This window comes from Geospiza fortis, unplaced genomic scaffold (genome assembly GCF_000277835.1).
Source record: "Geospiza fortis unplaced genomic scaffold, GeoFor_1.0 scaffold240, whole genome shotgun sequence".
Taxonomy (NCBI): domain Eukaryota; kingdom Metazoa; phylum Chordata; class Aves; order Passeriformes; family Thraupidae; genus Geospiza; species Geospiza fortis.
The window spans coordinates 3,017,831-3,033,992 of NW_005054379.1; the positions used below are offsets into that span (position 1 = coordinate 3,017,831).

The 16,162-nt window shown below is 38.8% G+C and overlaps 1 protein-coding gene across 1 annotated transcript in view; it reads right to left on the reverse strand.

The window, feature by feature from the left end:
• Window positions 1-15,185, reverse strand: part of TEK (TEK receptor tyrosine kinase) — a 37,019-nt gene extending 21,834 nt beyond the window's left edge. The window contains 2 exon segments of the mRNA XM_031060291.1: window positions 2,946-3,257; window positions 14,760-15,185. Of these exon segments, the coding sequence (XP_030916151.1) occupies window positions 2,946-3,257; window positions 14,760-14,811 (364 nt within the window). The 5' untranslated portion in view covers window positions 14,812-15,185.
• Between the last annotated feature and the right edge of the window lie 977 nt (window positions 15,186-16,162).

The following is a 16,162-nucleotide window of genomic DNA, read 5'->3' on the forward strand; positions in this document are numbered from 1 at the left end:
GTACATGCTTTTGTAATTTTTCCTAAATATTGGTATCTACATTACATCTTAGAGAAACAGAAAATTCTAATATAGAATAATGAACTAAGTTTTCATTAGAAACAGGCAACAAAAACTGAAAGCAATTCCAACTTACTGTCAGCTCCCAAGTTAGAAGTTATTCATTACTAACAAATGCATAGTGAAAAATCATTATCTATTTAAGAGAAAAATAATTCAACAGCTTTTGTAAAAAATAAATTGTTAACTACAAATGATCCTAAGGGGTTTAGTTGCAGTCCTTTTTGGACCAAATTTAGTGAGACAATGCTAATTGTTTTAACAAGATATCGAACTTTTTAATTCCCATCTACTTTTCTTTGCATGTTAGGCTAAACCACAAGACTTTTCTACAGGGTATTGTTGCAATGGAAAGGAATGCACACTCCCTGTTGGGCTCAGCTCCAATGTATTTTTAGATTGTGACTTGTATTACATAATTTCACATCTCAAGTGTGCCAATTCCTTATAGAGACATAACGAACTGAGTTGCAGGACAAATGCCATAATACTCTACTGCTAGCATTTCCATTATTGTCCCTTTGACAGCTCTGTGGTTGAGTTTCTGTGGGGAAAACTCAATCAGATATATGAAAATAAACATTTATTGTGTAGAGAAATTGAATAAATTGTTTTTGACTAGAAGGAGAACACTCTGTGGTGTGTTATTCTAGAGATGTGTACTTATACAGAATAAGGATCGCTCCCCCTAAGAAGATAAAGCATAAACTCTTCCCTCTCATTGCATGTATGAATATTACATTTGTAACTATAATGTTTCAGTATAAAGAATTCAGGAGAATGGACTTGTTACTTTCAGAATAGCAGATGGTAAAATAAGTCAAGAAAATGAACCTGTTTCCATATTACACAGCAAAATTCTTCACTATATGTTCATATTTGATAATAGGTATACAATCAGGGAGATGGCAGTTCCCACTGAGTCAGTAGGGCTACCAAAATGATTAATGCTTAGTGAGTGTTTCACCAGCTTCTTGATAGAAGGATGCGAAACAGTGGCTGGGTTTCCAGAAGTGCTGCTTCTTCCTTTGACTTCGGTGTCTCCAATGGGAAACTGCACATTTGAACTCAATTTTTGCTGTTGAAAATCTTATTCTGCCTTTAAAAATTATGAAGTTAACAACAGTTAAGTGGAAAAAGGTCTGTTTTCCAGATACATTTGTTTTGCCAAACCCTACAATCTTTCCTTAACCTCTTTCACCACTTTCTGTGCACTTTAATAGCTATGAGAATTTCTGATGTATCTCTCTCTCTCCCATCTAATCTGATTAGATTATATACTTTCACTGAAGATTTGCTAGTCTGAAATTTTTTAGTGAAAACTTTTGCAGAGAAAATTTGAGAAAGGTACTTAAACCTAGAAATTAATCCAAGAAACCTGCCAACTACTGGTGTGAATTCTACTTCTGTTTAGAACAATATCTGTCACATAAGAAGGTTTCATAATTTGATTATTAAAGCTCACTGTTCCTAGGCCCACAGATGCCAAATGGAAAGAACTGATCGATTCAGAAGACATTCTTCCCCCATGCATGTTGCTCTACAACAGCTAGAAATGTGCTCTGCTTGCTGGCAGACTTCCACAGGCAGGGTCACAGTGACATTCCATCAACTGTTATCTTATCTCCTCCTCACTGCACCCTCCTTTGAAACAATGGAGTTGTCAGTCTGCATCTGCAGATCTTTCTTGGTGACCAATCCAACCCTTCAAAGACCACATTTGGTCAGAGAAAACATAAACCAAAGAAAATTGTATGTGTCCTACTTAGCTTGCTTCCAAACTACTCATGTTCAAAGAAATAATAGTGGGCACTAGCTGCAGCTCTTACAAATGAAATAATCTCCTTTTATAAATTTGTTGTGTTATTTAAGGAGATACCTACAACAAAAATTGCTCTTACTAAAATCTTATAAAGAAAGATCAAAATTGTCAAGCATCCTTACAGACCAGTTGCCATGGCACAAAACATTACAGTACATTAAAATCTATTTTAAATTATCTTCAGTTTTGAAAATGTGATTTGCTGCAGAAAATTACTCAAAATTTCTTGTGCCTTTCTGTAGTTGATGGTGATCTCTGCTTTGGACATTGTCCCAGAAGTCTAATGATGTCCAGAAACAAGAGAAATTTTGAACATATGTAAATACAATGTAATGGACCTTAGAAATCTTACCTTCTTGTCCCACTATATCCCTGCACATTTGCTTTTACTATTGTGCATAGCCTAAAACCAAAATCAAATGAATTGTGAAATCTGTAGTGGATTTTTGTGAATAACTTTCTCAGATTTTGGAAAACTTCTCTGGGCTTCCTTTCCAGTGCTGAGAGGGATGCCTCTTTTTTTTTTCCCCACACTGACACAGACAATGCAGATCCAGTGTTGCTGATCTGCAGTTTTACTAAACCTTAGGCAAGGCAATTATTTTCTGGGCTCAGGTTGCCTATTTACTTAAGACAGATAGAAAAGTGATGCTTAGCTATCTAGATCTCAGACCTGTCAAACTTTATAAATGGAAGCCTGTTTGAAATCAAGCACCTGGCGTGCAAGAAACCCAGCGGAGGAGTTGCCATGTATATTATTCCATGGGGTCAGTGAGGCCACTTTAATTGCTGACTTCGTGTTCCTGGCCATAGCCAGATGCAGGCAGAATACTTACAGATGTCTGACTAACTTCCACAAGGAAATGACTAGCACCTAGTACCAACCAGTTTCTCTGCACTGCAGAAAAAAATAAAAAAGACCCTGAACCAAGTCCATTTTTATTAACTCAGGACTGCCTTGCCTGGTCTGGAACCCTCTTTGTGCCCACTTGTGTCAGCCAGGGATAGGTGCCAGTCTGCAAGCAGTGCCATGGCAAATTCAGATCTGACCACTATACTGTACCTCCCAGTGGCATCTTCATGGTATGTATCCTTGTCACCTCATCCTTGAGTTTCCCTTCACAGTAATATGCTCCAATAGTTTCACTGGCCTGTTCCCTCTTCCACACCACTGTTTTGGCTGCTGCTCTCTTGGAATCTTCATTAACTTCCAGTGGCTCCCGGTGCTGGTTTGCCACATCCTCCTGGTCCCGGCCTATTGTGATAGATTCACGGGAACGCCATTTGGAAGTGACACATATAAGTGATGTCTCCGAGTTGCCCACCAGAGGGAAGGAATTGATCAGTATGAGGTCCAGTGCTGCTTCTACTTTACCTAAAAAAAAAAAAAAAAATCAAATGGAAAAAAATTTTACTGCAGAATTTGATGTGGCCAATCAAATCACCAGGTAAGCTGCGTCACCCAGTGCTCAGGGTTTCTCTGGCTGGTGCCATGCACAGCATTTGTGCAAAATTGGATGAACACAGATTAAGTATTCTGCTACAATGACTGGAGGACTTATTTTTTATGACACAAACAGATGGAATTTGCTCTTCTTAGAAAAGGCAGTGCTTCTTGCAAATGTGCTGAATTTCTTTCAAGAGCTGTTGTAGAAGCCCAAGGAAAACCATAGGTTGCCAAAGAAGATCGATCCGTGTATAGTTAGACATGCACATAAATGCCTCAAGTATGGTGTTTTTCTGGCAGCAGATTTGGTGGATGATAAGGTTGTCAGTTTAATAGTGTTTCCTCAATCTCCTTTACATGGATTTAGAACAGAATGTAAAGCAGGTGAACAGATGTACATGAACAGATGTAAAGCAGGTATGACTTCAGTTATAGGAGATGGTAGTATCTGAACACTGGTATTTTTTTGGTGGTGGTATTTTTTTGCAGCTGTTTTATGAATTTGGACTAATGATTTCATAGTCAATCACATTAAATATTTGAAGCCCTAACAGACACTGACAAGACCCATGGCACAAAACAACTTATGCAAAAACAAAGAGCAAGTTGGCACCACCAGTTAAATGAGGTCAGGTTTAAATAACTCAAAATTGCTTCTTTTGATCAATAGGACTGCCAGAAATACACAGAGGTGAAAGATTCTTTGAAAATGAGAGATACAAGCCTAATTAAAATATCTTCTAGCAGAGTGTCACAGTTTTAGCTGTTCAAATGTGCATAGTTGGAGGGAAATTCAGCTCTCCTATAATGAACAATTGGCAAATAATAGGCGTTTCCCCTTATTTTTTAAGTTCAGGGTAAGGAGAAGGGAAATACTAACATTTTTTCCAGCTGAAACAGGAAGAATAATTGATTTCTTTTATTCATCACATCTATTTTCCTGATTTGGATACAAGTATATTTTGTATTTACATAGAGAGACCTAATATTTAGTGCTGGTCAGCTTGCAAATGTTCTCTGATGGGAAGGAAGGGGTATAGTCTTAGATAAGGAAGGTCAAAAGGTCGCAGTGCTGACTGCAGTCTTTGCGTGTGTCTCTGCAGTGCTCTGGGCCAAGGGAGGAGGTCCTCCTCTGCTTTCAGTGCAAGCAACCACTCTGGGGACTGAAGTATCTTGACAGCACATTGACACTCACCACACCCAACCAGTCTTCCACAGCCACCATCCTTTCATGTGCCAGCCCAGATAATTTGCAGTTACATAATGGAGAAATGAAACCTTCTGGAAACGTTGCAACGAACATTAAAGCAAATACTGCATAAACGTGAAGGTCAGTAAAGTCAGTTCATCCTGCTGCACATTGCCAACATGAATCCTTTGAACAAAGTTAAAGAGGTATGTGATAGAAATGAGGCCAATTCACACATTCATTTTATGTGTGAGACATTTGTCTCAAGGTTCTTAGTTTAGTATGAAGAACATTTGTGCTTTTACTATGGATCTGATGCATCAGCCAAAGGCCAATATAGCTCAACAATCACCAGCACTGAGAGAAGCTTCAGTTTAGACCAGCAAGCTTCACATGCCAGGTAGAGATATGCTTAAAATCACAAACTGCAAGATCCTAGTTTCTGCAAACTTTTGTGAAACTCAGAAAAAAAATCTGGATTCAAATTCTGTGACTTGACATGATGTTCTGCACTGAGGTCAGGCCCAGTGTTAGAGAGCAGAAGTGAAATATTTTTCTGCCTGGCATCCATGGGGCACAGAGCTACGGCTGCCTTTCCAATACAAAGGTGTGAGCCCAAGGGCTGGTGTCCTTCAGAGGACAGCTGCTCATCCAGGGCCTTAGTTCCATTTTCCCTAGCATTTCTCCATTCCTCTGACTTCCACCAAAGGTTGAAAGGAGAAAATAACACCTCTTTCCTCCCCTGAATCTCAGGCTTTTAATACTCTGAGAAAAAGCAGTAGGAGAAGCCTGAATTTTGAGGACCAGCTTTCATGCTGCCTTTTTTTCCATATGCAAAGCAACATTCTACCAAAATCGGGGTATTTGCTGCATAATATTTTCCTTGTAGTAAATTCATGCAATAAAGGTGTAGAACAAGTAGACATATTGCTTTTTTAAACTTGAGAATATTCTGGGTGAATCAAAATCTATCCACCAGTGAATGGATAGTGTTCTGATTCAGTGTCTAAAGATAGGTGGCTTTTTGTCATATTAAACACCGCAGGGTAGCCCGGACACCTCAATGAGGCAGATGGAACACAGATGGAGTTTCTTCCCAGAGAAAGATAAGAATTTTCTGCCTCTAAAAGGATTTTATATCTATGCATAAGTATAGAATTATATGTCAAACATGACTTTGCAGCTAAGGTTTCATAGCTGGAATATATTGCAAGCAGAAATAAAAATAGTGAAAGTTTTGCACTAAGAAAAACTATGCTTGAGATATAATTTGAAAAAGAAAAAAAAAGGCATTTTAGCAATATAAGGCCTTGGAGATGATAGCAATGTTTTCTTTGATTCCACTGGGTGGGGATTCATACAGCATCTCTTTATGATAATGGAATTTCAAATAAAATAACTACGCTTGCTAGAAAGGAATTTATCTAGTCTGGCAAAATTTAGGTCAATCATGTCCTAGATGCTAATGAAGGCTTTGAGTATGTAAGAACCAAATAAGGCAACAGAATTTAGCTTTGAGAAAAGCACAAAAAATAGAGAGAGGAAGCAGCCTATCTCAGCAGCAGGGACAATCCTCTGTGCTGCCTTGAAAAAGTCCTTTCACTCCTGTGCTGGTTCTTGAAGAACAGGCCTTATCAGGAAGGCAATTTGCTGTGTGTGCAAATGGATTTTGAGAAGAGAAAGAGCTTGCAGAAGGCTAATGCTGTAAATGGGAAATACCATGCAAAGAAGACCCATTGCCAAGTATTTATGACACATCACTCGCTATGATGCAGTGCTTTGAGTCTTTCCAGCACAGTGAAAATGGCATCCTCTATAGAAGTTTAAATAACAGCTCACTGACTATAGCCCAGACAGCAAAATAAACGGAGGGAAACGCTTACAGTTCCTCTTGGCCCGCTCCAAATTACAGGATTGTCCTCTTTCTTGCTTGGTGATACTCAGCTGTGTCTTTGACAGCTTTTCTAGTACAGATTTCTGCTGCCCAGAGAGCTAATTGTATCCTGTGCTGCATCCAAAGCAGTGCAGCCAGCAGGGCAAGGGAGGGGATTCTATCCCTCTGGTCTGGTGAGAGGGGAACCCTGCATCCGGCTCTGGGGTCCCAACATAGGAGGGACATGGACCTGTAGAAACAGGTCCATGAGAGGCTACCTAGATGATTGGAGAGATGCTGGAGCACCTCTCCAATGAGGAAAGGCTGTCAGAGTTGTGATTGTTCAGCACGGGGAAGAGATGACTCCAGGGAGACCTTATAGCACCTTCCTGTTCCTAAAGGGGCTACAACAAAGTTGGAAAGAAACTTTTGTCAAGGGCATGTAGTGACAGAAAAAGGGGTAATGGCTTGAAACAACAGGAAGGTCAATTTAGATTAGATATAAGGAAGGAATTTTTCACAATGAGGGAGGTGAACTGCTAGAACAAGTTACCCAGAGAAATTGTGGATGCCTCATCCCTGGAAGTGTTCAAAGCCAGGCTGGATGGAGCAGCCTGGTCTAAATGAAGGTGTCCCTGTCCAGAGGGGTGAGATTGGAAATAGATGACCCTAAAAAGGTCCCTTCAACTCAAATTATTTTTTGATTCTATGATGTTGACCTGGGGAAGTTGTGCTGAACGCAGAATAAATTTGTCATGCTGTGTCTGTAGTCCCTGTGTGTTATTCCCTACCAAAATGCCATTCATACAGGCACAGTCATCATATTTTCTATGCTGCATTGCACCAGCAAAACTCAGCTAGGATCAGCCAAAAGAAATAGTTCTCAGAAATTCCTTAGAACACATCCCAGACATAGTTCTACTCAAAGAGCAAGCAAGTCTCTGATAAAGACTAAAATATCACTGCTCTAGATCATTATTGGTGCTAGATACTAGGGTTCATGAATAAATGTGGCAATCTTGAGCTGAGATAGTTTGATGCTATAGATGAGTACATACAGCAACTCTTAGTTCAACAAAATCAACAAATCAACAAAAGTCTTGATTTGTCCTTTCCTCTGACAGTCCCTGCCCATGTATTTCCACTGTTAACCCTTGTCTTGTCTCCAGGAAAATGTGGGAAAATTCTAGGCACCTTCTATCTAGTGTGAGGCCTTTGCAAAGTTGTCTGTTATTTGGAAAAATGTTCAACACAAGGGCTTATGCTCCTCTTCCACAGCAAGCAGCCAGAGTTGTCGGCTCCATCACAGGCTAACCACACCCCACTGTCCTTCAAAGCTCATATAATATGGATAGAAGTCATATTTGCAAGGGGTATCGAGAATTCAAAGATCTGAGGAAGGCTTTCATTTTTAATAATGATTGGTAGCAGAAGCAAAGAAATTGTTTAGACATTACACACTTAAGATATATTTATTTCCTTATATTTGTAGAGCTTTATAACTGATTGCTTGAAATTACTATAAGGAGGAAGTCTTTCTCCTGGTATTTGAAGTGTAACAGATCAAGATGAAGATCTGTTGTAGAGGTAAGCAGAAAGATTAATACTTTTAAAGTACTAGTTATTTAAGAGAAGATGAGAGGGTAGAAAACTCCAGTAAATTCCACTCCATTTTTCACCAGCTGAAGCAGAGAATAGATGTAATATGGAACATTTATGTAGTTTTTTTTTTTCTTTAGTGTTATTGCTTGGAACACTAATGATTCCTGCTATTAGGCATCTGGGAACAAGAATATAAAACATATAGCTACTATATTGGCGGGGAAAAAGTAGAATCTGAGCTTAGTTTTGGTATTATGCTGAAAGTTAAAAAGTCAGTTGCATATGACACTCACTGCAGGATTTAAAAATAATTTAGATACTGTGAAAACTTTTAAGTAATCAATCCTTCTTCCTGAAAGTTTCTTAAAATATAACAATGAACAGTCCATCTACTTGAAATAATAAGGTTTTGATTTAGAACAAACCCAACTTGCTAAATAGCCTAAACCTCAGTATTTCTCATTGTGTCCTGTTTTGTCGTTATAACTTCAGCTGTACCCTCTCCAGTCTTATTTTTTGGTATAAAACAAAACGTATCAGATTAAAAGAATTAAATAAATCTATTTGGAGCTACGAATTACAACCCTACAAGCAATTTTACTGAGGAAGTATAGTATTTGATTAATTCATGGGGAAATACTGAATAAACAATGATTTTTTAAAAATTAATTAACTAACAATGTGGAAGATAATCAGTCTGGAAATAATGCAAATTAAATATAAAGAAATAAATAAAATAGAGACTAAATCAGCATGTCTCCTCTTCCAAAAGGAAAAAAATTAAGTACTCCTTACTTGATATTAAAGCCAGTCAGAAACTAACCCAAAACATTAACTGTTTGGGCATATTTTTCATAGGAAGAGTAGAACATAACCAAACCAGAATCTGGCAATTTTGGATGTTTTTTCCTGGGCTCTCAACACTTTTAATATTTTTGGTTCATTCTCAAAAAAGAAAATAATCTGGTGGGCTGTGAAACCATGTATTCATTTTATGGGCACAGTGATCTTTAAGTGTCCTGTTAGCTGGAATGCAAAGATAGCAGCAGCTCAGGTAATTTCTCCCAGTGAGTCAGATTCCCTTCTGACAGCTCATTCCTCCACAGGAAAACAAGGTTGAAGTTATTATTGTCCAAAGAGAGCAAGATTCTCTACCATAGAACTGGAACAATAGGGGTGAAGAAAAAGACAGAAATGCTCCTGGAAAACATCTGACAAATGAGCTAACAACCAGGTTTCCCAATAAAACCTTTTTTGTTGTTTATGTAAAGAATCTTGCTTTTGTATTTTACGTGATGCTACTGTGCAGCTCTGGGATGCTTCACCATTCCAATACCAAAATCACTTGCCCTTAGAAATAGGGCACTATTTGTGGGGGGAAGGTATTGTGAAACTAATAAGAGAGGAGAAATTACTGACCGGCAATCACTATGCAGTAAGTGCTCTGGGAAGACCAGAGCACGTGTGTGAAAAACAAAATAGTTTCAAAGCTATGAGGGCTGCCTATCTCGGTATCTGCTCATCTGCCTTTGGGTACCTCTGGTGCAGCTGAAGGAAATACCACTGCCTTCTTGTTTTCTCTGCTGTTTCACAACCTGTCAAAACAATATTTTAAGATGAAAAAGCTGGAAGAGAAACAGCGCTGCAGCTTTGTTGGGGTTTCCAGGGGAGAAGCCATGCCAAAATGTGTGTGAGTGTGTGTGTGTGTGTGTGTGTGTGTGTGTGTGTGTGTGTGTGTAACCAAAACACAAGAAAGAAACCAAAGCAAAGCATGCCTGGTTGACCACAAGTGAGTAAAATGGGAAACAACATAGCAGCACCAATGGCTATTTGAATAACTAGCTGACAGTATGCCAGGTAATGCTGAAAATGTTGAAAAAGGCTGAAAAATGTGGGAAAGCTCCAGTAGGACAGGCTTGTAGCTCAGGTGCATATGGTTGGATTTGGAGCCAGCAAAATACGGGTATCATATCATCAAGAGTGCATGTGCACATCAAAATAAATACGTCCCACTTTGCCACTTACTGATTTTTCTGACTAAAGTAGCTGGGAGGTGTTTCTGGTGCTAAGCACATTTTGTGCCTAAGGAGGGAAAGGCCCCTGACCAGTGGCTTGTCTGTGATGAACAGCCAGGAAATAACACAAGGGAAAATCATCAGCACAATCAGAAGTGCAGTTGGAATTGCATTGTCAAGGAGGGCTTGTTATACTCCAAAGGAGAAATTAACTAAACCACTTCATTAAGTCATGCTGACAGCAGGAAAAAATAAATAGCAGGCAAGAAAAAGAATACCAGCCTTGAAGTAAAAAGTTTGCATTTCCGAAAAGAGAAATGTCATTTGTTAACATATCTTTCAAAAATCCTTTCAGAACATAGCAAATGCCTAATATCTTTACATTGTAAAGGGGTTAAGGTTCCAAGTGATGAATTACAAAATGTATTTTTATAGCTTTTTAACTTCTTTAAGATATGACCCTTGTTTAACAGTTGGAGAACAGTTATCAAATCTGTAATATAAACATTCACCATTTTAAACTCTCTATAGGAAATTCTCTATTTTAGACATTCTTTGCTGCATGGCTCCACTGAAACTACAGTGGAACAGCATCCTAAATACAACCTACCCAATACGGGATAGAGACTGTCTTTGGATGGCAGTCCTTTGCTGCAGATTCTCTAAGATTTTCATCCCTCCACTCCCAGATAGATCTTATAGAGGCATCTGGTCATGAAACTAAATCAGTTTCACACAAGTAGTAGGTGCATCCATTTTTGGTTCATTGCTGCTGTGCCTAAGCAAAACCCTCCATACCTCCATGACTTCTTGGTCTTCCAAGAGAGCTGAACAGAGTTTTTTGTTTGTTTAAGAGATGGGTCTAGGCCAAGCACGCTTGTGTATGTGACTGATACAGAGTCAGTTTCCAGCCCAGGTAAGTATCATTGAGCACATGAAGGACCAATTGCATCTCCCTGCCCTAGAGACAGCTGTTTAGTGACAGTCAGTATCTATGACTTCTATTCTTCCTCTTGTACAGTAAAACCTTCCAGATAAAAATCTTGTGGGTACCAGACAATGTATGCAAAATATTACAGCTTCGGTTTTCCCTTAAATGAAAATTCACCAAAAAAGTAATCTACCCATCTTAATTATGGCTAAATATAAAAACCATATAGTAGATGTGTGTTCATGTTTCTATATATGAAAATTGTATCTAAAACAATAGCATATGTTAACATTTACAAATGTACTGTGGCTTCATTTCACCCTTTCAGAACTGATTCCTTTGGTCCTGATGTAATGCCTTTTCACTCCTGACCACTCCCAGCTGTTGAAATGACTTTTGGGAACACAAGCTTCCTGAGAGCTACTCTGCATCTCTGTAGATTTGAACCAGGCACAGTATGGCAGGCAGATGCAATTTCTGTGTCTCACAAATCAAACACACTTCAGGAATGAAAGATAAATTTGTTTAAAATTCCTCCAATTCGCATTACTAGTTGGATAATTTAGGTGTCAGAAAGGTTGTGCATCAGTGTAAAGTCTGGTCATGTGACAAATACCTGATATTAAAACCTCACAGTTACAGTTATGAAATACCTAAGATTAAAAGATCAGAAGTAGTTTCTCTCCATTTCTTTGTGGAAAGTTCAAAACTCCAGTACTCAGCCACCCAATACCCTGAAGTTCAGCTGCCACTTTGATCTGACAACAGCCTATTTGAAGATGCTCACAGAGGCCTAATCCCTTTAATTATGGGAAGAATTATATTCTTGTTCACTCTCACAGGCATGGATTAGCCACTGGTTAATACAGGTTTTCTTTTGGTTAAATTAAGCTTGAAAAGAGAAATAAAAGTCTTGAAGCGGAATTGTTAGAACTTTCCAATCCAACTAAAAATTTTGACATGTCATTTTGAAAAGCCTACAGCATTATAAAGGTGCTTGTGTGTCTGGTAATTTGTGTTAAAAGCTGTTCAACTTTCCAAATATGAAAATAAGTCACATAGTACAGATAATTTAGATTTTTTTCATAACACCTACTGATCCCAAAGGAAATGCATAGAAGCCATCAGCATAGATGATAAACTGAATGCTGCTGCGCTGGTTTGCTCCACTGTTGCCTTTTTCTAAAAAGGCTATTATAATCCTTTGAGTCTTTTACCATATATGGGTCCAACAGCTAAATCAGAAAAAAAATCCTGTATTTTTAGAGAGCCACTGGATCTAAGATTATTGGCAGAGAAAAATTGCAGCATGGAAAATTCTGTCTTGGAGAATGGAGACATTTGATATTTGCTTCCTGATAGAATAGTCAAAGAAATGTTCTTGAAGCTAATTGCAATTGTGGCTGATTTTCACCAATCCTTTATTGATAAAGGATAAATAAAATAAAGGTCACACTTGAACATTTCTGAGAGTTAGCTCGCTGTGAGAAACTGCAAGTGTATTTCTAGACATCTGAGGACAGCTGAGGATGCCAGAGGCATTTCTGAGGCAAAATGCGAGTTGTGACACTCATTCCTTGCCTTCAGAGGAATAAATAAATCTGCAGCTCTTCTTTGGTCAGAACTCAAAAGACTGAACCTAGCCACAAGGTTGGCATTTGAATCCATACTTCAGGATAGATGTCAGCATAATTTTGATAGTCTAAATGTCAAGGACATAAGTAACCAAAAGAAAAAACATGTGGTGATACTCAATCTGGTTTGAAGAATCCCAGTAGGATTAAATTCAACTCCTTATCAGTTTAATTGAACATTTGCTGTGGAATGTAGAGAGTGCAGAAGTGAGCATTTGTGTATACTTTGAATGCCACCTTCCAAACTGGATCATTAGCTCTAGCTGCTAATGAAGTACTGCTATTAAAAATAAAAAGACATTAAATCAAAGGCCATTTCTCCTAATGGGAACCAAGTCAGTGGTTTTCACCTTGGAAAAGGGTGGAGTGGATTTTGTGCCTACCCAGCAACACCCCCAGAGAAGCCCACAATCATCAGGCACAAGGTTAAGCCAGTTCAGTGTCTGTGCTCAGTGTTGACCCTCCCCTGCTCAGGGAATGTCATTACTGCTTTCCTGAACTCCGCCTGCAGTATCTAGAGGAAAGCAGGCTCGCATTGTCTTCCACTGCTAGCCCCAGGAAACATGATATCATTCTCAAACAAAAGCGGGAAAGCTGACAGATCTATTGAGATGGGTGTGACTACAGCACACACCGCGCTGGTCAGCCCCTGTGGAAAATTCAGTGACTGGCAGCTCATCGGCGATGGGCTGTCTGTGCTCTCCACATTTTTATAGCTAATCTCTGCAAATGACTTGTTTCTCCTGTACTTGTGACTTAATGAACGTCATTGTTGTCTGTGTCAAATACATATATGACAAAATGCAGAGAAACAGGAGGGACAAGGAAAAAAGTCGGAATAACTGGACTTTCTTTTCTTCTCCATCCATAATGCTCACAGCACCAGATATTTTCAAAAAGTATAAAGCTGTAAGCGATCTGAGTACTAAATAGGTTTAATCCATGTGCAGCTAAACAACCAAAAAACTGAAGCCACAGAAGAGGAGTTGGCAATAACAATATGCAGCCTATTACAGCAATTACTAGATAAGAATATTTCCAAACATGATTTCAGCAGATTAAAAACTTTTTCTTTTTTGGTCTGCATTATTCTCTAGCCTTTTATAGAAGCCAAAGTAACATCTAAAACTCGCAAATTTATTGTTAACAGCTGTTAGCATGCTGCTAATCAGGAAGATCTGTGCAAAGCAATCGAGAAGAAAGTTGCGTGGAAATGAGGACTTCTGCCTTTTCTTCCTAATTTCTGGTTTTCATTGCAGGACAATTTGCAGTTCTACGGCACATTACATTTTCACTGTGACAGGGACTGGAACTGTATATATCTCAATACAATGGTCAGGGGTGAGTTAAGAGTCTAAGGTTATCATGTGACTTGTATTTTTCTTTTACATATTTTTACAGAAGAAACTGACTAGAAAATCAAATTGAGGATTGTTAAAGTGACGCTCAAATGTGGAGCAACTCTGAATCTGATGGCAGGAGGACAGTCTTCCCCAGGGCTCTGCATGTGATAGGTTCAGCAAGGTATCTCAAACATTAATGCTGAAATTACTGTAAACTAAATTTGAATCTGGTATATTTCTGTATACCTTTCTACAGATATCTCTTATGATAACTTGTGACTTGCTGAACTAATGACATTTCCTGATAATACTATATAACCATATTTGAAGTGGTTTTAATTGATCTTGTATTTTTCGCCTTTTTGCTCACTGACTTTCATCTAAATTCCACTTGTGAAATATTTTCTAAAATCAGATACACAAATCAAGGGTATGGCTAGTTCAAAAAGTCAGTCACAGAAGAAATTGACATTTAATCTCTATTTAGAACAGATTTCTTAGGGAATGACACCAATGGTCGTAAAGTTATCAGCTGTATGAAAAAAATTGTACCATTAGATAGAAAAAAACTCCTGCTGCAACGTGTCAACAAATTCAATAGTTAAAAGCTGCAGCAGTGGATCCTACATGTTGTTAAATCACCCCCAGTTGCTTGGCCCCAGTCCTGCCATCACTGACTGTAAGAGCTCTGCACAGAGAAGTGGACTCACTGAAACAAACATGAGTACTTAAATCAGAAAAGGTAAACGCTGGAGTGAAGGATAGATAGTCAAAGGGTAGATGCATACTGTGTGAAAAACAAAGGAAGACAGGTCCACTACAGCAATTAAAGACAAAGTTTACCTGAAATCAACAGGCTGAATCCACAGAGAACTAGGTGTGCTAGAGGGTCCATGCTTTCCAAAGTGTATCCATCCAGTTCTTACAGTTGCTCATGGAGTATCCTTTCCCTGGGGTAGCCCTTTAGCAGTTACTCTTGTCCTGCATGGTACGCTGTTTACAAGTCACGGGCAAGAAATCAGAGCACTGGCGCAGGCTGGAACAGTCTCATTGCTGTCTGAGTACAGGGAGTTTAAGTTCCTTTTTCCTGTTTCCTTTGTAGATTAGGATGGGAAAGGCAGGATCTTAAAGGCATTTTTGTATCAGCAGGACTGCAGGGCAGTGCAAATCCCGTCCATCCAGCAATACTTCAAAACAATTATCTGGAGCTGCAGGAGAAGCAGGGGACTGCTGTTGTTCATAGTCAGCAGAATAGGAACAATGATGGCATCCTCCAGTAGGCGGGAGAGGGCAAGTAAAACATCCTCCACCTAGGTACAGTAGGTGGAAAGTGTTTTTATCTCCTTCTTGAAGACCGGGTCTCCTAACTTCTCAGGATGCTTGTGTTTTCCCTTATTTATTTAATCCACATGTAAGCTGCTGGCTGCAATGCATTTCTGCACACAATAATGAAAATATGAAGTAAACAGTAACAAAGCAGCCAGCTAAATACAGTATAGACCAAAGCCATCCACAATCCAGTGAACTACTCCCTTAGTTCATGTGTGTTTTTGGAAACAATTTTTCTTTACATTTGACAATTGGAACCAGACTGAAAACTTGTTGCAATAATAAATCTCACACAGAGTTATTATGACTTCAGTGGGATTAAAATGCCTGTATCACTCAGGGAGGTCTTGGGAGCTAAAACAAAACTCAAAGAAAAAATACAAAGAAAAGTAGAAAAAAAAATTTAAATAAATGGAAAGGCAGCACTCAAATATATAAACCAAATTGAAAATAAAGAGCAATCTTATTTACCACTTGACTAGACATGATCCATGGCAATATAATATTTGGAAGTTTCTGTAGTCCTGCCAAGATGCCAACAGCTAGAATTACTTTTATGGAAGTACAGAATATTCACCTTAGTTTTGGAAAGGGGGCATGGGTTTATCCTACTTTGTTTTAATTTCCTTTTAGCTTTGGCTTGTAGTGTAGATTTCACGGAGGAAGTCCTTCATACCGAAGATCTATTGCCATGCGGTGAGAAGGGTTACAACCACAGCAAATGGGAAGGCAGCAGCCCAGAGTTCCTTACCCGTGTGCCTCCTGGCCCTCCATTTATCTGAAAGCCAAAGCAAGTAGAAATTTATACTGAAAATACCCTTTGGGTGCAAAAGCACAGTATGAGGTACAAACATCACTAAAATTCCTTTTTGATGGTAAAGGAGGCAGAATATAAGATATTCATGTGGTTTTGTTTC